General features: G+C 38.3%; 2 protein-coding genes across 5 annotated transcripts; one reads left to right on the top strand and one right to left on the bottom strand.

The window, feature by feature from the left end:
* Nucleotides 1-230: 230 nt before the first annotated feature.
* Nucleotides 231-17746, top strand: mfsd2b (MFSD2 lysolipid transporter B, sphingolipid). Of its 2 annotated transcripts, XM_079474642.1 has the most exons (15): nucleotides 231-295; nucleotides 989-1160; nucleotides 5649-5774; nucleotides 5979-6103; nucleotides 8725-8848; nucleotides 11241-11319; nucleotides 11441-11622; nucleotides 12971-13061; nucleotides 13224-13345; nucleotides 13840-13923; nucleotides 14279-14362; nucleotides 14789-14898; nucleotides 15672-15815; nucleotides 16708-16884; nucleotides 17045-17746. In XM_079474642.1, exons 2-15 carry the CDS (start codon nucleotides 1071-1073, stop codon nucleotides 17094-17096), a joined length of 1590 nt encoding a protein of 529 aa, XP_079330768.1. In that variant the 5' UTR covers nucleotides 231-295; nucleotides 989-1070; the 3' UTR covers nucleotides 17097-17746. The 2 variants fall into 2 exon arrangements, with proteins under 2 accessions (XP_079330768.1, XP_079330769.1); XM_079474643.1 differs by lacking the exon at nucleotides 231-295 and having other exon boundaries at nucleotides 971-1160; nucleotides 17045-17471.
* wdcp (WD repeat and coiled coil containing) lies at nucleotides 17618-22519 on the bottom strand. Of its 3 annotated transcripts, XM_079474641.1 has the most exons (5): nucleotides 22383-22491; nucleotides 21726-21894; nucleotides 19704-21627; nucleotides 18573-18693; nucleotides 17632-18068 (listed from the first exon to the last, which is right to left on the bottom strand). In XM_079474641.1, the coding sequence occupies exons 3-5, from the start codon at nucleotides 21585-21587 to the stop codon at nucleotides 17896-17898; spliced, it is 2178 nt and encodes a 725-aa protein (XP_079330767.1). In that variant the 5' UTR covers nucleotides 21588-21627; nucleotides 21726-21894; nucleotides 22383-22491; the 3' UTR covers nucleotides 17632-17895. The 3 variants fall into 3 exon arrangements, with proteins under 3 accessions (XP_079330766.1, XP_079330767.1, XP_079330765.1); XM_079474640.1 differs by having other exon boundaries at nucleotides 17618-18068; nucleotides 19704-21894; nucleotides 22383-22517; XM_079474639.1 differs by lacking the exon at nucleotides 21726-21894 and having other exon boundaries at nucleotides 22383-22519.
* Between the last annotated feature and the right edge of the window lie 1745 nt (nucleotides 22520-24264).

Here is a 24264-nt window from a genome sequence, read left to right as displayed (position 1 = left end):
CAATTATGGAATTACTCTTTTTGTGTTAGGATAACGAGATCTCAACGATTTTGTTTAATAATATTTTAACTGTCACACTGACTTAACACTCGATTATGTAACTCTGGATCACTAACTCTAAACTCTAAACACACATCTGATCCATGCAGTTACTGCAGTGTAAGTATGATATCTGTGTGTGTCTGTAGGGGGCGCTCGTGTGTGTTTAGTAATCAGACTCTTGTGAGAGAGACTGCAGGAATGAGCCGCAGTTCATCAAAGCTTCAGCAGCCGCGGAGCTCAGCGCATCACTCAGGTTAGAATACAGCTCTCTCTCTCTCTCTCTCTCTCTCTCTCTCTCTTTCTCTCTCTCTCTCTATATATATATATATATTTCTATTATTTCTTTTTTTTCTCTGTCTATATGTATTTTTCTCTCTCCTGATGGGCAATGTGATATTGTATAGCCTGTACATGTTACCTCTGTGTCACTGTAATAAATATTATAAAACAGTGTACTAACAGCATTGTATTAAAATATATTAATGATGTGAAATATAAAACATGAGATAATCTAAATCAATGATGTTAAATAGAAAACATGATACTTTAAGATTCTCCAAAGAATATAGTAAATAACATTATAGTAATCTACGTTTTTGTTAGTGTAATATATGATGTTAGTTTAGTATAATACTATATTTTGTCTTATGTTAATTGATTTTGCCATAAAAATAAATAGTAGAACCAAACGTAGTAGAATCTAAATTGCCAGTAAATACATTTTACAAAGCATAGGAGCAGATTTTAAAATCCGGTTGTATGAATGTTTATTTCGCAGTTGTAAGTCTGTGATTCTGATATGACAACTTATTTAGGTTCAGGTCCTAAAGAGCTTGTTTTAATATAGTGAGCCATCCGATTGGCTGAAATCCGTGATTGACAGCTAGGAAAGTGTGAGTGGTTTCTGTATCTGTAACTAACCCTTCCTTTCCTCGTGCCGGTGCAGTATGTGAATGTAAGCAGGCACAGCCACCTCTGAGAAACCCAGCAGTTCGTCTGCTGTCTCTGCACCCGTCCCTCCGGACAACATGGCCAAGGGTGAGAAAGCACCAGTTACAGCCGGAGATAAACTCATGAGGAACCATCCTGAACCTGCTTTCACCAAGATCCCACCACAGGTAAGACATGGGATGCCTTTTGATTCATCAGTCTTTCATCATTTTAGGATCCAGTGGAAAATCTAAAAAATAGCATAACGCGTGAATTGTATAGCGTCGAAAAATGATTAAATCATCCCAAATACATTACAAAAACAACACACTTGGATTCTTCATAAAGACTTAGCAGGGAAACAGGTGTTTTTTTCACTTGCACTGCTTTCTGTTTTGATTCGCCTGAAATATTTCTGCATCCGTATGTCTATGAAAATATGTGGAATGGCATGTTTTAATGATGGCATGGAATGCATGTAGGGATGCTTTTCAAACACACACATGCCCGAAGGCTGTTTAGATACATCACTGATTCTGAAACTCAAATGTACGTTTGAGTTGAACCTCTTTAAAACAGCATTTCTTTTATATACCTACAGTATATGTAAATTGAGCAGATTTACAGTAACAGAAGTCGAATAAGAAAGATAGGAATTGGAGAATTTTTGTTGTATAAAAATGCTGACATATGACAAGCTGGTCATACACAAGAGCGGTATGTTTGACCATTTTGCGACTTACGGAATATAAAGCATTGTCTTTTTATAGATCTGTCAGATCTCAGATAGTACCAACTGCATGTTTCTTAAAGGGATAGTTCACCCTAAAATGACAATTCTAGAATAATTTACTCATCCTCATGTCATTCCAAACCAGTATGAATATCTTTCTTCCGTGGGACACAAAAGAAGATATTTTGAGAAGTGACTATTTGAGAAGGTCAATGGGGTCCAATGTTGTTTGGTTATCAACGTTATTTAAAATGTCTTTTGTGTTCTGCAGAAGAAATAAAGTCATTCAGGTTTGGAAAAACATGAAGGTGAATAAACGGTTATTCATTTACATCTTTAAATGAAGTAGATGCACCTATAGACGCCAAGTAATGATTTCAATCTATAGAGGAAATATTGTTTTACTCTGAAAGATAGAATGGATCAGCAGGTTATGAAAGAGGGCGTGCAAATAGCAGAAGGTCTGGAGACACAGTGACCATCAGATATTAAGGATGAACGGTCAGTAAAATAAAAGTCAGATTGTTCCTCTGCTGTGACCTTCTGGTGGAGTAATAGAGGAAGATGGAGGGTGTGTGTCAATAATGTATGGAAAACACTTATGGAGCTCTTGTTTTCTTACACAGGTTCAGTATCACTTCTGAAGGGTTGAAGAATAGTGAGACAGATACTATACATTGCTTAAAGGAACAGTTCACCCAGAAATGAAAATTCTAGAGAAAACGGATCTCTACATTTACCCGTCGAGGTTTGGAGGTAGTTTGACGCAGTCTCTGCACAAAAATCTCCTTTAGATTAGATGTGAAAAGCCAGGATGGATTTGACCTTGTAATGACCAAATGTGTTTTCAAATCCCGCTGGTCATAAACCCTTCAATCCTTCATTATGTCACCCAGATTCATTCTCACACAAACATACACAACGTCAGATTAGAGCTGCGGGCGGCTGTGGGGCGGATGGGCTCGTGTGAGGAAAAATTATGGGTTTTAATGGGTAAATATAATGTTTGACCTAAAACTTTAAGGTAAAAGATAAGAACGTTTAATTGATTTAAAAATCAAGTCTTTTTATGACCATCAAGATTTGTGCTTATTTATAATTTTGACCTGTGACATTTTTGGATACCTCTCCTCATCCTGTCCAAACACAATCATATTTAAGATACAAAATGTTAGTAGTAAGAAATAGTACCATGATATACTGCATAAATATTTTTTTCATATTATGAGTGTTTGCATGTAACATAATAGTGTAATAAATAGCATGCATTTTAATGCAAAATATAATGCCTTTAATTTCATTTTGGGTTCAATTATATTCTAGCCATGTTTTGCTATCAGGGGACATTGCATGTTATGCTTTCTTGTGTAAGGTGCTAAGGTGGATTTCGTCAACATCGATTCGTCTCATATCTCTCTTCCCGCACATAAGTGCTGCTATCGTGAATTCAGTCTTTTCAATCTTCGAGGAAGTCGGATATTTTGTGTCTCGACTCAATGACTTCCTGTTTGTGACCATCACGATAAGAGCAACCAAAACAAGCTTTGTGAGAAAAAGTGAGATCCATTTTCAGCCCATGCAGAGACTTTCCAAACCCACATTTATATTGTATTGCGGCCTTTTAGTTGTGATTTCAGGTGTTTTTCCTCTTTTTCTCATTACGATGGTGTTGAGAACAGCAGAAACAAAGTCAGCAAGTCTTTTGAAGAGCGTCTTGTCCTCTGTGGTGGTTTTGTTGGAAGGGCTGGCCAGAGTGCACATTGATGTGGAGACGCCAATCATTGGCTTTCATTGAATGGATGAGTGAGTTAGCAGCTCAGAAGCCGTGTGTGAGATGTGTATTTTCAGCGTCTGTCTGACTGTCTCGTGAGATCTCTGGAGGAGAGATCGTAAATATATGCCTGGCCAGATGGAGCTTAGACTTTCTTTAATATGTTGAAAAGATTTCTTCTCGGCTCTCTTCTCACACCACACGTTTGCGGGCACACACCCAATAAAACACACGTTTACTCTCTCTCATTCACAAGAAAGCCACTGAAAACACACAAAAAGACATAATGATGTTTTGTTGATTTCTTTTTTCATATTTCTTCTTTCTTCATATTGCTCCTTTATAGCGGGGGAGATTTGTTAAAGTTCTCAGTTACCTTTCATGCATTAACTTAGTTGTCTTAGATGTTCAACTTCCATCCATCCATCCATCCATCCATCCATCCATTTTCTTCCGCTTATCCGGGGCCGGGAAGAAATGTTGATATGGGTTCATTTGTTGAGAATCATTGGAGTTCATTTTGAGATCTTCAATAATATTGACCTTTGATTGACTTGACAAATTTGAGCTCAGTTTGAGACATCTGTGAGATCTCTTCTTAAAATCTAATGGAGACATTTGTGACATTTCTTTCGGAGAAATATCTAAGGCAGGAGACTTAAGCAATGGTTTACATCTGCTCTCCATTTTCATCTTATTTATTTCCAGGAGAAATAATTGCGATATTAAAAATCATCTACTTACATGTATCTACAGGTCCATTTAAGAACCCTGAAAAAAGATTTGCTTTAAGGACCATATTCATAACCACAGACTTATTAACCTTTTCCTTAAAAAAGGCTTTGTGGAACCTCACGTGGTAGAATCAGTAGAGATCCATTATTTTTAAGAATATTTTCTTTAATCAAATGTCTCGTCGCCGACTGCGATGAAAACATCTGGATTAAATATTACTTGAGGTTCAAAGGGTCACGGGCTGAAGACCCTTTAAACTATCCCACCCACATACTGCAGTAAACTGAGACTCTACAGCAGAAAGCCAGATGCTGCTTCTCACCCAAAAACCTCAATGAAGACTCAGACAACATAACTGCACACGGTGATGGTCTAGCAGCCGTAACCATCGATCATCAGTCAACTACAACAAAACTGAGATCCATTACACTGAGGAAATAAGCAAAACTGTCACACACCAGGGTCAAACTCTCATTATGTTCTACTGAGTGACATGAAACTTAAAGGGACAGTTCCCAAAAAGTGATTTTGTCATCTTTTCTCACCATCATGACATCATGACTCCTGTGTGACTTTCTACACAAAATATATTTTAACCGAACCACATTGTATGGACACAGAACCATTTCTCAAAATACCTTTTTTGTGTTTCATATACAGTACAAGTTTTGAATGAGTGGGAATAAGGGTTTTTTTCTTTGTTGTGCAAACTATTTCTTTAACTTTGTCTGAATTAAAGTTGTACAAAAAGTTGAGTTTGTTTGTGTAAAAAGTTGAAAGATTTACTTGATTTTACCATTAGAGGTATCAGCATGTTTTTGCATGCCCTCTTTTATAACCATAACATTTTAATATAAAAGATATACAGCCATAAGAGGCCATTCACACATTTGATTGAATTGGCATTTCTAGATGTATTAAGATGCATTTCAGTCTATTGAATTTCAACAAAATGAAACCTCAGTAGTGACAAAGTCATCCAACAGCAGTGTGAAAGACTGACAGCATGACAAGACACATGAAAACTGTGATAAAAGTCCAGGTTATCACTTTTCCTAAATACATGTGCACGTATGACTGTCGTATTGCTTAAAAGTGAATATGAACTTGTTTTCTTTGCATATTTGAGGTCTGAAGAAATACAGAGGATTTTTATGTTATTTTGACCTGATTTTCCAGTTTTCATTTTCTACAAATAAATGCAAATAGAAAGAATATTTTTATTTATGGTTGTAGTTCACACGGAATGAAATAAAAATGATCAAAAAAAGGATAAAAAATATATTTTAACCTAAACAAATAGCACATTTTTAAATCAGAAAAACAGTTTTTAAAGTGGCCTTTTAATTTTTCTAATTATTTATATAAGGTATTAGCTCCTATCATCTGCTTTTTATTGTCACATTCAATCCGACTGACACCCTAAATATTTTCCAGACTCGGCTGGATCAAAAGCTCTCTGTATGCAGCAAACTATGTTACGCCATCGGTGGAGCACCAAATCAGGTGGCTGGGAGCGCAACCGGCTTCTTTCTGCAGATATATCTCCTTGACATAGCACAGGTGAGACATTAGAATGAAAAATGTATCCATATCATAGCCGAGGGATGGTGTTAGTAGAGAACATTAAATCACTCCTAAATGAGCAATCTAAATTAATGCAGAGCTTCTGTTCTTATACTTTTAAGCAAGAAATGTAAAACAGGCTGAATAGAGAAAAAGGATTAGACTGGATGTGCAGTGCATCACTTTCTCTTCTCCAAACAGATTAACCCATTTCAAGCTTCAATGGTGTTGTTCGTCGGCAAGGCCTGGGGGGCGGTCACTGACCCCATTGTGGGATTCTTCATTACCAAGAGCAAATGGACAAAGATTGGGCGACTAATGCCGTGGTAAGAGACATGTTCTGTTTTATTCCTTGAATGTTTTGATTTGTGACCCTGCTTGTAAAAACACAGCAGAATATAAAGAAAATAACCTTGATATCATTAATATTTACTGAGGAAGACCAAGAGATTTAAACAAACGTTTATGATCATGTTCATGCTGAAATTCACAGATTTTGCTTAATATCTACCTATCACAATGTCCCATGTGTGCTTCCCAAACAGCTGAAGTGACGACTTACAGGAAGTTCCCATTATTACTTATATATGACACCACGTTGTCTGGCAGGAAATGGTTACATTTTGTGTTTAGAGCATCACTGCGAAACATCTCAGCCTTGCCCATCTGGGTCTCCCGGTTTGTCTAAATGTTTATCGTGTCAGAGCCTTTCCAACACAAAGACAACATTTAGATTTTCAGATTCTACAACATTACCTCTTCAAAGGGGAATTTCCCCCATTACTCGTGTCATCAGTGGGATCCAGTTATTATGCTGAAAACGTTGGTTTGCTGGTGTACAGGCCCGACCAACAGACCATTCTCTATAACCACTCCAAAACCATTAGACCAGTCTGACCAGTGGAAACCAGCTTAGTGGCCAGATTGTACCACCAAATCACTTTAAGCTGGTTAAAACAATTTTTTATCATTATACAGTAAATCTAAATATGTATTGTGATTATTTATATAGACCACTTTAGAAAACGTAAACAACGCTGGTCCAAACTAACTTCCTGTTTCAGTTTTTAACATTACACAAATGTTTGAGCAGAATACAACCAACGGAACATTTTTAACCAAATCAAATTGTAAAACGAATACCTTTAATAATTTATTATACATGTAAGATTATAAAAAAGATTATGAAAAAATGAAACGAGAAGTAGTTCTGGACACATGTTTCTGGTCGTTATTTTTCACTCCTTTTTAAGCCACTATTGTTTTTTAGAAGCTCCGTGTCGTTCCTACATTCACAAGCTGCTATAAAACCTAAAATATCTTTCATTCCAAATACATTATTTAAACAATATACTGTATAGTCCGTGATACAGACATTTGTGTTTGAGGATTTCTAAAATGATCATCCAAACCTTATTTCATTAATGTATGTATAATAATATATATATGTTTAATTCTGTTTTCTTTGTTTTTGAAAATAATAGAAATTAGCATTTAAATGTTTTAAAGAAATAATATGCACTTATTTATGTAGTAAAATTGTGTAATTTTAATCCAGAAGTTTATAATAAGTGATAATTAGATACTCTCTCTCTCTCTCTCTCTCTCTCTCTCTCTCTCTCTCTTTCTCTCTCTCTCTCTCTCTCTCTCTCTCTCTCTCTCGCTCTCTCTCTCTCTCTCTCTCTCTCTCACTCAGTCATTCATTCATTCATTCATTCATTCATTCATTCTCTCTCTCTCTCTCTCTCTCACTCTCTCTCTCTCTCTCTCTCTCTCTCTCTCTCTCTCTCTCTCTCTCTCTCTCTCTCACTGTCCCGTGGCTTTTTTGTGTAGCTGAAAGCCAAGCAGTCATAAGGGGACACAGGGGCTCTACATTGCAGCGGTGGCATCTGGACTGTGCCAGAACAGGCCCGTCTCTCTTCCTCCCTGTTCTCTGTGCTGCTTGTTTGCTTATGCTTGTTTAGTGACACAGAGGTCAGCCTCTAAACCTGCTGAAAAAGGATCTGGACACACGCTGAGGTTTTCTTTACAAGAACAGGGTCGATAGTTCTAGAGTTGACTGGCAAAGGTCAGGCAATTCAGTATTTAACAACTGCCCATGCGGGACAAGCTTTGCTTCTAGTCAGCTGTTAAAGGGATAGTTCACTCAAAGATAAAAATTCTGTCAGCAATTATTCACCTTCGTGTCGTGAGTCTTTCTTCAGTTGAACACAAAGCAAGATATTTTAATGGTTTGGGACCATTAATGGAAGTCAATGGGGTTCAATGTTGTTTGGTATAAATACTGTATATGGTACATACAGTGTAAATTATTTGCTTGGGACTGAATGCTTAAACAAATATACGAAATTCCTCCTTTACTAGGATGTCAGCTGCCTCTCTAGTAATACTATGGAAGGATTGTATATGAATTATGAATGGCCGGCACATTTCCTCACATCCTCATAACATTTCCAGTATTGTAGAAAGAATATGTTTTGTGGTCTAATGATGGAGATGGTCATTCCTACAGCCCGCTGAATCACCTTTGCAAATGTTCACTGTAGCTTTAAGAAGACACTCAAGTTGCTCTGTTTAGATTATATTGATTAGTATAGGAGCTGAAATGAGGGAGAGCCGCAGATCATCTATCAAAGACAACATTCAGTGTTTGGTGCCCTTATGACTTGCCTTGAAGGAGGTCTTGTTGGTGAAGCTATAGTCACATTCATGCATTTGACGGACACTATTTCCCAATACAGTGAATTCATTTGTATCGGTATGTGTATGACTTTGGAATCAAACCCATAATCCAGATTTCTGACTCGTTGTCTCTAAAGAGATAACTGAGCCAAAGCTTCTGTTTGCTCTCCGTTTAATGTCCAACGATGTCTAGGAAAAGTAATTGAGAAATGAATGAGATTTTGTCTTTCTAATGCACATCCTCAAGTATCTTTTTTCTCTTTAGGATGGTTGGCTGCACTCCATTTATGGTGGTGTCTTATTTCTATCTGTGGTTTGTTCCACCTTTCACCAATGGGAGGTTCATCTGGTATCTGGGCTTCTACTGTCTCTACCAAACTCTCATCACAGTACGTATCCGGCACACTTCATTAGCTTTCGTGTTTTTAAAGGTTGCAGTCAAAATACTCTGGTCGATCTTAATACCAAACACTGACTAACCACTTTTAAATCTCCATCCATCATGTGGTCTCAAACGCCCCGCAGATACATTCAGATCGAACGCTGCCTCTGTGATATGTTTTGTTTTCGTCCATGCACAAATTCATCTGAAACATGAAGAAAAACAAGCAGAACATGCATCTCATATTAATCTTGACTACATATATAGTATTGGATGCGTTGTATCTTCGAACAGTATTTAGTTTGATCAAATTTATAAAAGAGAGACACAGCTGTACGATTATTTCCAGATAAAGACGAGGTGCTGGAGGCGGGCGAGACTATAGCATGAGCACGCAATACATCATTGTATTATCCATTCGTGTTGTTTACATTATGCGTGTACGTGCCGAATACCAACAAAACACAGACATATGACTTAGTTTGACTTACCCGGTGCTGTTTATCTCCGGCATCTTTTAGTGCTGGGACCGCTCCATCTATCAGTTTCAAACGATCTCCAAATCTAGAGTTATTTCCACCATTTATATAACATTCATCACCAAACTTATGTAAGCCTAGTGAAGCGGCATTGATGGGTGTGCTCTTTCTCTTTCTCGCGCGTGGGATTAAAAACCCTTGTTACGAAAATGGGAAAAAAAACTTTCTGAAACCTGTACGAACCGTGGTGGAGTGAATTGAGCACAGAAATACATCATACGTTGAACTGGTTTTTGACAAAGTTGACCTTGTGAAGCCAGTACGTTTAATTGTGTAAAGAAGTCAGAATGCATGAACTTGTTACCCCACCTTTAAATATTTGAGTATTTTATAATGAATATTATTACTGATAATGAATAATTTCATTGATATGTTTTATATATCAGTACACACCCTACACTACCCCGGTTTTAAAATAAACACATCCTTGTCAACAGAAGTGGTTATCTACAGACCCAGTGTCTTTGATGCCTACATAGACTTTTTCATCATTTATTTGTATTTCTGTCTTTTGTTACCGTGGCTTGGCACAAACCAACACATACAATCCTGGGTAAATCTCGCCAGCTCGAGTAGGAAAGCCTCCGCGACCGCAGCAGTCTACGGCGTAATGAAAAGTCACTACTTGATAAATACATGGTTAAAGCCACCGGAGAGTATAAATGCCGGTTTCTTCTTTTAGCATGTTTCATTGTCTTCCGGACACAAGTCTGAGAAACACCAGCTGCTTGTAGTATCCAAATGATGCATATATGAGATGAGAGTTGTGTGCACTATTCTAATGAGTGCGTTTTTCATTATTAGACCTTGGGTTGTGTATAAATTAAACAAGTCCTCGAGCTCCTCCGGATTAAACCCAACACGGCTTTTTGACTTGGGGCATTTGTAAGGAACAAAGGCAATCGCTCTGAATTATTTCGGTATCGGTCTGCTTGGCTTTTAGAAAAGTTTGCACTTACAGTAAGTGTGTAATTCAATATGAAAGTTCAGGGAAGGTTTTACTGTACTTTGCAAAGTATTGATTTTCTTCTACAGATTTCAGCAGACAATGCTCACTTTGTTTTTGGAATAAATACAATTGATTCCGAGCTTGTAAGTTATTTCTGTTTAAGATAATGTGAGCGGTTATAAAGTCCCTAGTAGATGGACTTGCTCTTCATTTTGGATCCCCAATTCACTTGCCTTTTTATAGATTCTTCGCTTGTGAGAACTCACAGAACTCTCCACCATTTCAGCTGGTATTTCGAAGATGTTTTTGTCGTTTCCACATTTTAAAATCAAAAGTACCAGCAACGGGACCAAAACTGCTAAAGATCAGTTTTTGTAGGAGTCGTTGTGTGGTGATGAGGGTACCAAAACTAAACTTGAGACAATGTGTGTGTAAAACTACTTAAACAACTTTCTGTTTCGACCAAACATGGCAAAGGTTATAGGACTCACTTTAAACATCTTTATTTCGTATTTAGCATGCTGCTTGTTGTATTTACTTATAATAATAATATACCCATAGGAAATATTCAGTCATAACTATATGAATGTACTTTTCTTTGCATGATTTTGAGAATTCAACGATTTTATCAAGTTGGACCATTTAGTTTGAATCATTTAAACTGGTACACTGTTCAGAAGCACCCTCGATGCAACATTGCAACTTTTTTATTGTCCAAAAACCCATGTTACCGAGAACCAAGTTACTCTAGAATCCAATGTATAAAAAAGCAAGGATAGTAAAATCTGAAATCATTTCTCAGGGTTAGTCAATTTGTCAATAGCAGACAAAACATGGATGTGTCTTTTTATAAATACGCTACTGTTTGTGATGTTTATTATTTATAAGCATATTATAATTTCACCTTGCAGTGTTTCCACGTGCCTTACTCCGCCCTGACCATGTTCCTGAGCACCAACCAACACGAGAGAGATTCTGCTACAGCTTACCGTAAGCACAGCTCACACACACGCGCTTGGATTGAACTCATGAGGTTATGTTCCTGCATGCTTGCATTTTATCCAAGTAATACATAAATAATACATTTTCTTCATGCACGTGTGATCTGCAGGTATGACTGTGGAGGTACTCGGGACGCTGGTTGGTGCCGCCATTCAAGGTCAGATTGTAGCGAGCGCACACACAATGAAACACTGTCCACATCACAACCTGTCAGCCGGTCACCTGGGAAACAGCAGCGGCATGGAGATCACCAGGACTGTGGCGCTATCACATGACTTCCTGTTTCATGCGGTATGTGTCCGTGTCATCACTGTATTACAGTAAAAAAAGTAAGGGATTTAAATACAGTTACTTCTGAAGTAATTAAACGTAATACTGTGTGTAATATAGGTGTGGGTGCAATAGTGCAATCAACATCAAAGTCCTATGTCTTACTTTACAATATGTGCTTTAATGTATAATTCTCACATTTGTAATACTTTGGTCTGAAAAAAATGCCAGTATTGAAAAGGGTCAAATTAACTCTCACAGTGTATATGTAATCCACACTCTCAAAGTGTCCGTTATATAAACACTGTAAGGGCCCTATTTTCACGATCTAATCGCATGGTTTAAAGCACACGGCGCAGGTCCGAATCCAATTTTGCTAGTTTAACGGCGTAACAAAAACGAAAAAACACAAAAAACAAAGGGTAAAACACAGAACATGAATAGTTTAACTTGTTATAAAAAAGAGCTAGTAAATAATATCTAATGTCAGCAACTCCTGGTGGCTTATTTAGCATATTTTGCATTAAGTGAATGCTTGGCTGTAATAAGTAACTAGTAAATATTGATATTATTTATTATTTATTACACAGCTTTTTAAAGCAGAACTGGAAATAATGATATTATTTATCAAATACTGGTCATAGTATACATACAATATGAGTTTAATTGCAAAACCAAAATGCAGTATGGTAAGAAATCATAACCATTTTCATTGCTTGTCGGGTTTTGGCCAGTTTGGACAGTTTTGGGGTTTGACCTTAGGAAAAACAACTGAAAACAAAAACCTAAATAAATGCATTATCAAATGTAAATGTTGGCCCCGACAACCTCATTACTCCGTCAATCTATTCCAACATGTCGCCGAAGCGATAAGCTGGGTTTGTGGATGTGGCCGAGGGTTTCACAGTATAAACCCAGCATGAAGAACCATGAATGCCCACAGCTATTTAAAGCATGACTGGAAAGCTTTTCCTGGTCAAACCTCTCTGGGACGTCCCGGGTCGCCAGCCGCTCCGCGTCACCGTGCATTCCTCTGTGGCGAGGCTTATAGTCAGCGGGACGGTTGGGTGTGCCTGTCAGCTCTTCCAAAACGTCTCTTTTTGATCTGAAACAATATTGAAGGCCTTTGCGGCAGTCCGTGGAAATATAGCAAACAATCCTGAGGTTGTTTGAAGCATCGCAGTTCCCGTCTGTGGGGATTAGATTGAAAGGTTCCTCTTGTGGTGTCGCAGCTACAAGAGCGTACAGCGAATGACCGACGCTGCAAATCACTGAATGTCATGAACCAGATACTCAAACAGAACTGCAGAATTAAATGTGAATGAAATATTTGGTTCCATGATCTCTTACGGTCTGTATGTGTTTACAGAAAGAGGTGTACATGATCGCAGGCGGTGTCATCGGTGGACTGTTTCTGGTCTGTACAGTCATCATGTTCCTGGGAGTCAAAGAGAGAGATGGTGAGCATGTGTGGTATTAACTTATAAGAAAGGAAAATCACAGATCAGATCTCTTGTCGTTTCTCCTAGACATACATAGATGTAGACACAGTATAGATGAACTATCTCACTTTAACTTTGCCGTACTTCATCTAATGAGATTTCTGTGTTTTGCTGCTTTAGATCCATACGCACCTAAAACTGAGAAATCTATTCCCTTCCATAAGGGCTTTATTTTGGTCATGAAACACAGGTCCTACATCACTCTCACGGCCGCTTTCCTTTTCATATCTGTGGCCATCCAGGTACGTGATTTTCTTAATTATTCATGGTGTTCATTGTTCGTATGACAAGCATAACTTGGCTGAAAAAACTCATATTGGAGAAAGGGTTTCTATATCTGGAGACCAGAATATTACATTTAAGCTTTTGGCAGACACTTTTATCCAGAGCGATAAGATAGTGCTTATAGTTTTCACAAAAGCCAGTACAATACCTGTAGTTTTTTTTAACATTTACCTGTCAAGTTTTCACGTTTTAAGTTGTTTTTGTATGTCATTTGAGGCTAGTTTATTTGAGTGCATAGCAACACCTTAGCAACCTGACAGCACACCCACAACAACTATGAAATTTAGCAAATACAAATGGGTTCAGAAGCCAAACGCTAGAAATAAATTCATTCACATTTGTTCAACAGCAAAATCTGTGAAAGTGTCATCTATTGCTTTTCTAAAGGATGACATCACAGGATGTAAATTGTATTTCTTTGTGCTAGTAAAATGAATGTCTTTATTCGCAGCTGATACAAAGTAACTTTGTGCTGTTCTGCACGTATGCGGTGGAGCTGCGGGATCACTTTCAGAACATTGTTTTGACAATTTTGGTGAGTACTGGATAAAGACATGAAAAGATGACATCATTGTACAATTTAGCCAATGACAAGTTATTGATATACAGTATGTATATCCTTATCAATACTTTTATCATTTTGTCAATGAGAATGTACCTGAAACGTCAGTTTCTTATCATAATGATAAGCTTATGATAATGATTTATAATTTGAGCTGTTGGGTCAGATTTTGCAGGACATATCAGTTGTTTCTCGAAACGTAGAAAGAAAATTTGCCTACATAAAGGAGGCCGAAACAGAAATGGCAGCTTTAATCAAATTCGAACAGTTTAAAGTTTTTTAACGGATTTTAAAAAGCAAATATATATTTTATTTGACATCTTTTCAGATGTCAGCCTCAGTGAGCATCCCGTTCTGGCAGTGGTTCCTTGAGAAGTTCGGGAAGAAGACCGCAGCATTCTGTGGCATTACGGTATGTGTTTTGCTTTACCAAATGTTTTTTAGCCAAACCCTTTCGTCGTCTCCTTTTGGTATTACTTCTATTTCTCTTATGTATTTTACACCAACGATTGCCAATAGCGAATGAAATAGTCTTCAGTCATGCATGTCCTATAATGTAGTACATTGCATTAACAGTCATGGGTTCAATTTCCAGAGAACAAATGTACTGATAAAGTGTATAGCTCGAATGCACTGCAGATCACTTTGGATAAAAGCATCTGCCAAACGGATACATCTCATGTGATCACAACATGGCAGCCAAAATAATGGGACCCCCTCTTTATGGTCACATATGTCATATTATTTGCATATCAGTTGAAACGTATTTTTTTGTTGAAATGCCTCCTTTAAATCAGCATATGTTTGTGTGTTACATGATAGTTTGTGTTTTGTACAGTGGATCATGCCCTTTACGCTGATGCTGGTGTTCATCCCTAATCTGATAGTGGCTTATATTGTGGCCATATCATCTGGACTGAGTGTGGCTGCTTCTCTCTTGTTGCCATGGTGAGTCTTCCAAAATGACTACTGCATTACTTATAAGAAAATAATCCAATATGAAGCGTTAAAATATACAATACATCAATTTGGCATTGTCAATAAAAAGGGGTGCTTTTATGATTTCTATCACTGTTTTTTCACAAACAAACACAGATATAAACCATAACACTTAAAAAAATAGGTTATATGTCAAAAATATTTAGATGGAGGTTCTTTCTAGTAGAAAAACTGTAAAAGTCAGAGAAAGAAATGGTTCTTTGTAAATCTTTGAATTCTGTGAGGAACCACAAAAGGTCCAAGGCATTGTTGCACAGAACCCTGTTTAGCACCTTTAGCTATGAAAGCGTAGTCATTTGAAGGAATCTGAGCCGTATCAACCCCATGTGATTAAAAGGCTCAGAACAACTTAACAACCACATAGCAACGCCTTGGAACCCACACATAACATCCTGTAGCATTGTGCACATCTACTTGTTTATCGTTTATGTAATCTTGCACTGACCTTGTCCATGTGGTGTCTTCGAGAGAAAACATTTAAAAGCCTCAGCGTCATCCATAAAAGTCCAGAAGAGTTTATTTAAACCACCCAGACTTTTATATGTAGGTTTAATACGCCAGAATTTTTGAAATAACAGGTTTCATGGCTTTAAAGATACTCTCTGGTTAATTGGTGACGTCCCGAATTGAGAACCGCAGAGCTTTTTATTAAAGTACTGAAGTCTGCGTTTAATAGGATTTGTTGAATGATGGACGTATCATGTTTGTCGTGTCATGTCCAGGTCGATGTTGCCAGATGTGGTGGATGATTTCAGACTGGTGAACCGAAATTCAAAGGGACACGAGGCAATTTTCTACTCTCTGTATGCTTTCTTCACCAAGTTTGCTGCTGGGATTTCTCTCGGAGTGTCCACGCTCTGTTTACAGTGAGAAAACATTTTATTTATTTACAGTGAAATAAACAATTGTAATTGTGATATGGGTGTATATTTTGTCATTTTAGTGGAAGTAATGAAGAGCTGTTAGCAAAAAATCAAGATTTTTATCGTGTATTCCAAGTAATATCAAACAAACTGCAGTTTTCAGTAACAATAACTTAAACGAACATACACCATAAAGCACGGTAAAAACAGAAAAAATACATGATTTTTGGACATTTTTGTTGTATTGCAAATAAACTCTTCAGATGCGTTTTACACCTTTGGTTGTAGATTATGAATCTGACTGGATGAATTCTGAATCAATAAAATACAAACTGAAAAAATATTATTTTTCCTGTAGAACTACAAGAAATAAGTCTAGTATATAATACATTATTTTCCAGTTTGTCTTTTTCTGTATTTCAAAAAATATATATTTTACATGGAAAACTGTAAAAAATGACAGAACAAATATGTGAAAAATGACAGTTTTTTAAATGAAATAAAGTATTTTAAAGCAAATGCTTTTTCTGCCATGCATTCAGAAGCTTCAAGCCAATTTCACTTAAGAGCATCCCTTATGAAAAGTAATTGTGGTACAAATAAAACCAATAAACTAACGGGTACTATACCAATGTATGAATGTACCACATTTGCTACAGTAACCAAGGTTAAACCGTAGTATGTATAGTAAAACTGTGATTCCAAATGGTAACCAATCTGCCTAAAAACAGGCTTTGCTGTACACTTTGGGGTCATTTTTGTAAGGGATGTGGATTCAATCCTTTGTGGAATTCTCCTAAACTGTGGGAAACCCACCCATTTACTAAAAACGTTGTCTGATGCTCTTGCTTGTGTCCACAGTGCAATGTTTAGTGTATTTTGTCAATGGTTGCAGGTTTGCTGGTTATGACACAGGAGCGTGCAGACAGCCCCCTCCAGTGGTGTACACGCTGAAACTGCTCATCGGTGCCGCCCCGGTGGTCTGCATCATAACAGGCCTTATGATCCTGGTGGCCTACCCCATCAGTGAAGACGTCAGGTTACGAAACAAAATCGCCCTGGAGGAGCTCAGGTGCGTACATCACAGATGGCTTTTGGAGTCATACATGGAAAGGTTTTTATACAGAGATTCACCATGCAATGTTGATCACAAAAGCAAAGTGTATAAAAATATTGGTTTACATTTATTATTATTTTACAGTAAATTCTGTATATGATTTCTTCTTCTTCAGAAAGCAGAGCATCAGTTGCAAATCTCTCAGGGTCGATCTGAACGGCGCGTGACGTCTGAAGACAGCAGATCCAGATTTTCCAGCTCACCGCTGGGATGAGTTGTGTTAGTGTACATTACACTGTAAGTGAGCTGTTATATGTCGGACTGTAAACATTTGAGTTTCTTTTTTCAGTCCATTTCTGTATTTTTACATGAAGTAATAGCCACATATGCAATTTTACTGTTACTCTTATTTATACACATGGACTATACGTCATGATATATCAAACTTTCCTGAATTGTATTAATAATTAAAATATTATTGAATGACTTGATTCCAGGTTTAATAAAAATCTGTGTGGCTCAGGTAGCTTCAGCATATTTTTTAAATGATTCTTTTATATGAAAGAAAAATCATAATAAAAGGATTTGTATGTATTAATTACAATTGTATGATTATTCGTTGTATAATGTTGAACTCATGTATGCATCTATGTCAACGCTTCATTAACATGAATGTTTCCTTGTCTTATTAGAATGTGCAAAATGCAGTTCTTCTATCCCTCAAACGTTTTTAAATCAAGCTAATAATGACAAGCAAAAGCGTACAATCGCTATCATTTTTTATTAGCACATTCCAAGTTCTCTTCATTTTGTAGTCTGTACAATACGGAACAAGTCTGAAACTATTTCAGCAAAATAATAAAGCAGGCACTGAAGTATTTCTTCTGAGAAACCGTCCTTGCTTTCCAGATACAATAGTACAGCTGTCAAATTTCACAAAGCTACAACATCCAGCAGATCATCACAGCATCACATTTTCCCTGAGTCATCGGTATCCCGCCGGTTCAGAAGAGAAGATACGAGTTGTCATTTCTCTGAACTTGGAGATTGTGGACTTTCGGTGGGTAATTCATCTGCACCACTAGGGGGTCTTACAGGAGATTTCCTCTTTGCGCTTCTGATCGTGAGCTCGTCCTTGTGTTTAAACATTAGCGGGACAAAACCATCCGCATCAGCCACCAGGACAAGCCACATGGGACCTGTGATGAGAAAAAAGACAGCCATGAGAGAACTCCGCATCTTACATTCTGCTATAAAAATGCTCTGTGAAATGAGCATCGAGTGCTAATGTCACAGTGGTACGAGTGTATATCGGCTGCGGACATGTGTGCAACAAAAGGCTGTAAGCTGATTAACACTAAAACCTTTCAAATCCTTTGGCAGCTAATAATAGTTTCCCGTTTTGGTCAAAGATAATTAAACGAAGCCAAAGCACAGGAACAAAGAAAAACACCCTTGAAAGAGAATAGATCCCATCTGTTGTAATTCAAACGCGTTTATTGTAATTCAAACTACTTTCCAATGTCCATGCGAGACATCAGTTTATTGATGCAATGATATGAATTGATACACTCCTGCATGACTTCACCCTGATGAACAAGTCAAAGCATATACTGTACAAACAGTGACAGACATGGAGGAAGTTCTCTCTGTGTTTAATAAAGAATGTAACTGTAATGGGAGACACATTCTTCCAGACATACCGTGCATCATCTCCACGACCGCCAGACCGAAGAGCTCCTGTACCACCTGCAGGCTGATCTTTCCTCCACACAGCAGCATGGGCCTTCTCTCGTCTGTATAAACGTTCTCTGACAACTGTTTCTGGAGGAAGAGACACATTCACAATATGACTGTCATTCATACATTTTAAACAACGGATACGGTTACGAGAGGGTTAGTTTCAATGAATTTAGCTTTTTTGCACATTGCAAAAACTGTATTTACATTGAACAAAAATATATTATCAAATTGTTTGTTTAAGCGGTTCTTAAACTGTGAATGATACCGCCACGGAGAAAAATTAGAGAACAATTCAAAATATTTTATTCCCGATTTGAAAATGTACTACTTATAGGTAGGTGTTAGTAATGTGAAAAAAAGTATCTTTTCTTTTATTTCGACAATATTTTTATTTGAAAAATGGGAGAAATATTGTTAGTAGTTCACAGAAATAAACAATATTACAAATAAAAACATTGTTTCTGCTAATATTTATTTGCTGGAGAAAACTGGAGAAACTAGCTGCTTTGTATTTTTAAAGACCTCAAAGTTTGCAAAGAAAACAAGTTCACATTCACTTTTAAGCAATACAACAGTAATATTTGGACGTGTATATTAGAAAAGTTTAAATATTTTTTTATGTGATAATCTTGATTTTTATCACAGTTTTCATGTGTCTTGTCATGCTGTCAGTCTTTCACATTGCTGTCGGATGACTTTGTCAGTCCTGAGGTTTGATTTTGTTGAAATTCAACAAGCACAGGACTAGAATGACCACAATACATCTAGAAAGGATGATTCAATGTTAATTTGGAATGGTCTCTTGATTTTTTCCACTGGTGTTTATTCATTTAAAATTGACTTACATTGTTATAGTGTTATTAACATATCGACAATGTCTAATATATGTGTAATTAAAATGTAGTTTTATGCATCATCATGTGTTTACAGTATCATTGGAGATTGCAGGAGTTCTGCTACGTACACATTTTTTTTATTTATTTGTGTGGTTTTCAACGGTGGCGAGTAGGCTGCAGTAGGTGGCGAGTAGATTCCTTCTCAAGTTTAGTTTCCCCTGAATAAAGTGTGATTTATACGAACTTTTTTCATACCTGACATGTGATGTGCACATACTGCGGCTCATAAGCAGATGGATAACTGCATGCCGTCTTCTTGCCGTTTTGCGTGAAGTCTTTGATTTCAGAGAGGCACTGCTGAACATCAGCGAAGCGGCAGAAGATCCTCTCCATGTTCTGCGTGAGCTGCTCCAGGTTCTTCTCTTTGGACTGACAGCTGTTTTTGGGTGGAGTGGCATCGGAGTACATCTTCTCCGAGGCCTCGTACCTGGGCGAACACGGTCGACTCGAATCGCGGCTGGCCTGGCCGGCTATGGCCAGCGTGGTCATGCGGTTGACGTGATCCATGTCGTAGCTTTCCAGAGTTACCGAAGAAGCGCTAGATGTAGCTCTGTCCGAGATGTCCGCCGAGCTGGCCACGGGACTGAGCTCTGAGCTGCGTACCTCCTCGATGAGTTTCCTTCTACTGGTGGGAGAAAAAATGGCTGAACCACCTGGAAGAATTAAGTCCTTAATTGATAAACGCTCGTCTTTGGAGATGTTCTCAGAATGCCGTCTAATCCCATGACGCTGGATCGGTGACTCCGGCTTTAGAACATCAAGCGTGGCAGCGCCCTCGTCGACTACCAGCTCTTTCGCCACCAGTCTCAAGATGTACTTGTCCGTGTTGGAGGAGGGAAGGAAAGCAGGATCATTAGACTTCTGGCGGCCAATCATAAAGAGCAACATGTTGCTGGTGAAAAAGCACACCCCTTTGGGCCTCTCGTTCTTTTCGAGTTCAATCTGTTGGACGTTGGGCATGGAGGAATCTGTGATGCAATAAACCAGAATCATGTTGCAAGTGTTCGAGGCCACTGCCACGGTGCTGCTGCTCGGATCGAAGGCGATGATGTCGGGAACCAAGATGCCGGGGATGCTGACTTTCCTCGTGGTGGTGACCTTGCATTCATATGTCACCAAAATCAGATGGGACGAGTCCTGGCCGGATCCGGTCAGGTGATCCCGCCGTCTCAAGTGAATGAGCGGGCTCGGGTCCGACTTTCTGTGTTTGGCGAGAATATGAGTAAGATCCATGGGTCCGGATGAAGAGGCGTGTCCAGAGCGCTCTGAATCACACGACCTCCTTCTAGAGTCCAAAAAGTAGTCAGCGTCCACCGTGAGAACGGGAGCTGGCCGTGATGATGCCGGCTCGGATGCGTTTGGCAAGTCGAAGGCGATGCCCGCGTTGAGCCCGCAGAGTTTATCAAGAGGCAGTTCTGTCGCTACGGCAACTTGGGTCTCGCCGGTGGACTCGATGGCACAGATATACCCGCCTACATCAAAAATGGGGCAGAAGGAACAAGCCACCAGGCTTTTTTGAATATCATTCCAAATGTATGAGTGCAGCGCACTTCCGATGGCAACAACCAACCGGGTTCCATCTTTAGTCCAACACGCACAGTGGATCAAGCCGCTGCCCTTGATGTCGGCCTTCACACGGCGATTATCGACCCGCACGGAAAACAGAACAGAGGCGTCCCGCTTGGTCAGAACAGCTAAGATGTCCATTTTGGGATGCCAGACGCATCCCTGGGACAGCAGCGGGAAGGGCTCACTCATCTCGCAGGTCTGCGTGCACAGTAGTTTGTTCTGTTCCAAGGCGCTCAGCTGAAGTTGCCACACGGTAATGTGTTTTTTGTGCTGGACGGCGAGCAGGGCCGGGGATCCGGAGCAGCACAGCGGCCCCCAGAAGAGTCCCAAGACGTGTTCGAACTGTCCGATGACATTTGTGTCGCCAAACGTGGGCTCACCGTCAACAGCATACAACCCCATGAGACAAACTTGTTTACCATCCGTCCAAGCTATTCCGTGCACCGGGTGAATGGCTTGGTGGAGGGTGTTCAGCCCTGTTCTCAGAAGCTTGGCTTTTCCGAGCTCCATGCTTGGGTCAGTTTGTTCAGCGGAAGTGAAAATGATGTTCCTGGTCATACAGCAAATAAAGTGAAAATGTTAAAACTGGCAGAAAGCAAGACTGTGCAACTCTTTGCTTCACTGTGTGAGGATTGCCATCTCACATACTCTAAGAATAGGTAAAGCCTCTTCCCTGTCACTTTAATCCTATTGGCCAGAGGGAGGCGGCACTCGAGGGTGACCAGATTAGTTTGACAAGACCCCTGGCGTCATAAAACCTTCGGATGCTACGTCTTTTCACTTCGTTTCTTGTGTCCCAGTCCATCAAAGCAAAAAACTACGATACATCCAGACAACATGAATGTCACATGGAACAGTGGATGCTGATATCGCGGTATTATGTTACCATGGTAACCACAGTTCATACCATATGTTTTATTGTTATTGCTGGATACTATAGTTGTTATTTAAAATAATAATGACAAAATAAATCATATAAAATGACAAATGTGATAACAATAAACAATATTAATAACAATAGCACACACTTCAGTGTTACTGTAGTCAAATAAACTAAAATGGTAGGAGATCCTATTCAGTTAGCTCAAAGTTAATTATAGATTTACAGTAGCAACCATAATTAGCTCGGTTACCATGGTAACTATGTGAGGGACATTGGCAAAACTGTCGCATTCACATTAAATACAGCAACACATCATGCTAGTCTGTAGTAACAGGCAAACTAACGGACAAAAGTCATAACAACTGTGGAAATATATATATAAATATATATATATATATATATAAATAACGTTACATACATACCATTATGCAACTCACAACATAGAAGAAACCAAAGACATCGCCACACTTTGTGAAATCTTCCTAACATGACATAACGTGTGTGTGTTTCCCCGCGGAGATGTTTGAAGTCATGGACAACCGGAAGTAGATGTGAGACCGGGGCATTCTGGGGAGTTGTAGTTCTAATGGGGACGTGCGTGCGCGATTTTTACGAAATGGAATTAAAATATATGTATATTAAATTATAATGTTCCTTAAACACTTTATCAGAACAAATAATAATAAACATGATGATAATAATAATAATAATAATAATAATAGGCAAATAAATAAGTGTTAAATAAAATGTACTTATTATATGTAGAAATGTCATAATGTTGTACCTGACTATACTTTACTATAGTAAACAGTGATCAAATTAAGATAGGAATCCGTCCTTCGGACGAGACGTTAATCCGAGGTCCTCCTGTCTCTCCGTGGTCATCAAAAGTCCCAGGATGTTTTTGTTTTCTTCTTGTTTTGTTATTATTATTTTTTATTTGGGTTTTATGTTATATTGTATGGAAATGTCTCGATGATAATTGAAGTTTACGCTGGACAGTTATGTCGTGAATGTAATGTAATATACTAAGAGATATTATTATTTGTAGGCTACTATATTGCTGTATTTGCATATATTATGTGTATTATGTGTGAAACAACAATACAAAAAGAAAAATGTACATCGAAAATGTGGATACAATGTTTATAAAAAAACAGCCCAGGATATATGTCCTTCGAATAAGAGTTGTAAACCCCGGCATCCTGGCCATTTCACCTCCACATGTACCAATTGGCTTAGTAACTAAGTTTTCTCTCCCCCATTAAGCTGGTGTGTGGTGGGCGTTCCGGCGCAATATGGCTGCCGTCGCGTCATCCAGGTGGATGCTAAACATTGGCGGTGTCTGAGGAGATCCCCCTTCAATGTAAAGCGCTTTATAAATGTCATGATTATTATTAATATTAAGAAAATGTGGTGTTTTTGAACCATAGTATAATACTCCAGTATACAGTACTTGTATACGAGGCGCAGTCACACAAAGTGAAGTTTCCTGCCGCCAGCACGTATGTCGGCCAGTTTGCGTTCGTTACTAGGCAACATAGATGCGCGAACACACGGAAGTCGACGGAACATTCTCGGCCACCGTACGTCGTTACTAGGTAACCAACAATATCGCGCGAACACACTTCGCGATGGAGAAGGTAAGTTGGAAGAAAGCTCGTCTAACATTTAATATATAGCCCATCGTATACATATTGATGCAGTCAAAACATTATCTGAAAACTAAGGGAAATGTTAAAGGATATGGGAAGGAATGAAGATGTGTTTCTTCATTTTATTTAAAATTATATACTGTATTAATAGTCTTTCTAGTTACATTAATAATGCTACGTGTTATTTGTGCTGGTTAATTATGAACAATGGATAAAATGCAGGGGGTGGGGCTCCATTAGGGCTCCTCCCCTAATCGCATGTGATCTCGCGCCAAACTTGATCAAACTTGATAACCCTGTTAAAAGTATCATTGTTTTGGTTGATATGACGTATACTTTCTCCTTTGTTATGTTCCTGTTCTAAGCATCAATAAAAAATTAAATAAAATAAAAAATGATTATACAGTTAAACCACAAATGCACGTAACGAATCCACCACAAACATTTTACTATAATAAAACCGCGGTTAATCGTCGAAAAGGTTCACTATAGTTTGTCAATTCAATACAGTTAATACAACAGAATAGACCTACTGCAGTATACATTACCAAATGTATTTTTACTATAATACACTACAGTCTAGACTACAATTTCTTGCAACTGGCAATAAAAAACACGGAAGTATACCACATCACATGGATGCAAAATG

This window comes from Barbatula barbatula (genome assembly GCF_947034865.1).
Source record: "Barbatula barbatula genome assembly, chromosome: 15".
Lineage (NCBI taxonomy): Eukaryota > Metazoa > Chordata > Actinopteri > Cypriniformes > Nemacheilidae > Barbatula > Barbatula barbatula.
Note: the sequence above shows the minus strand (reverse complement) of the source record. Positions and strands in the feature narration are given on the sequence as shown.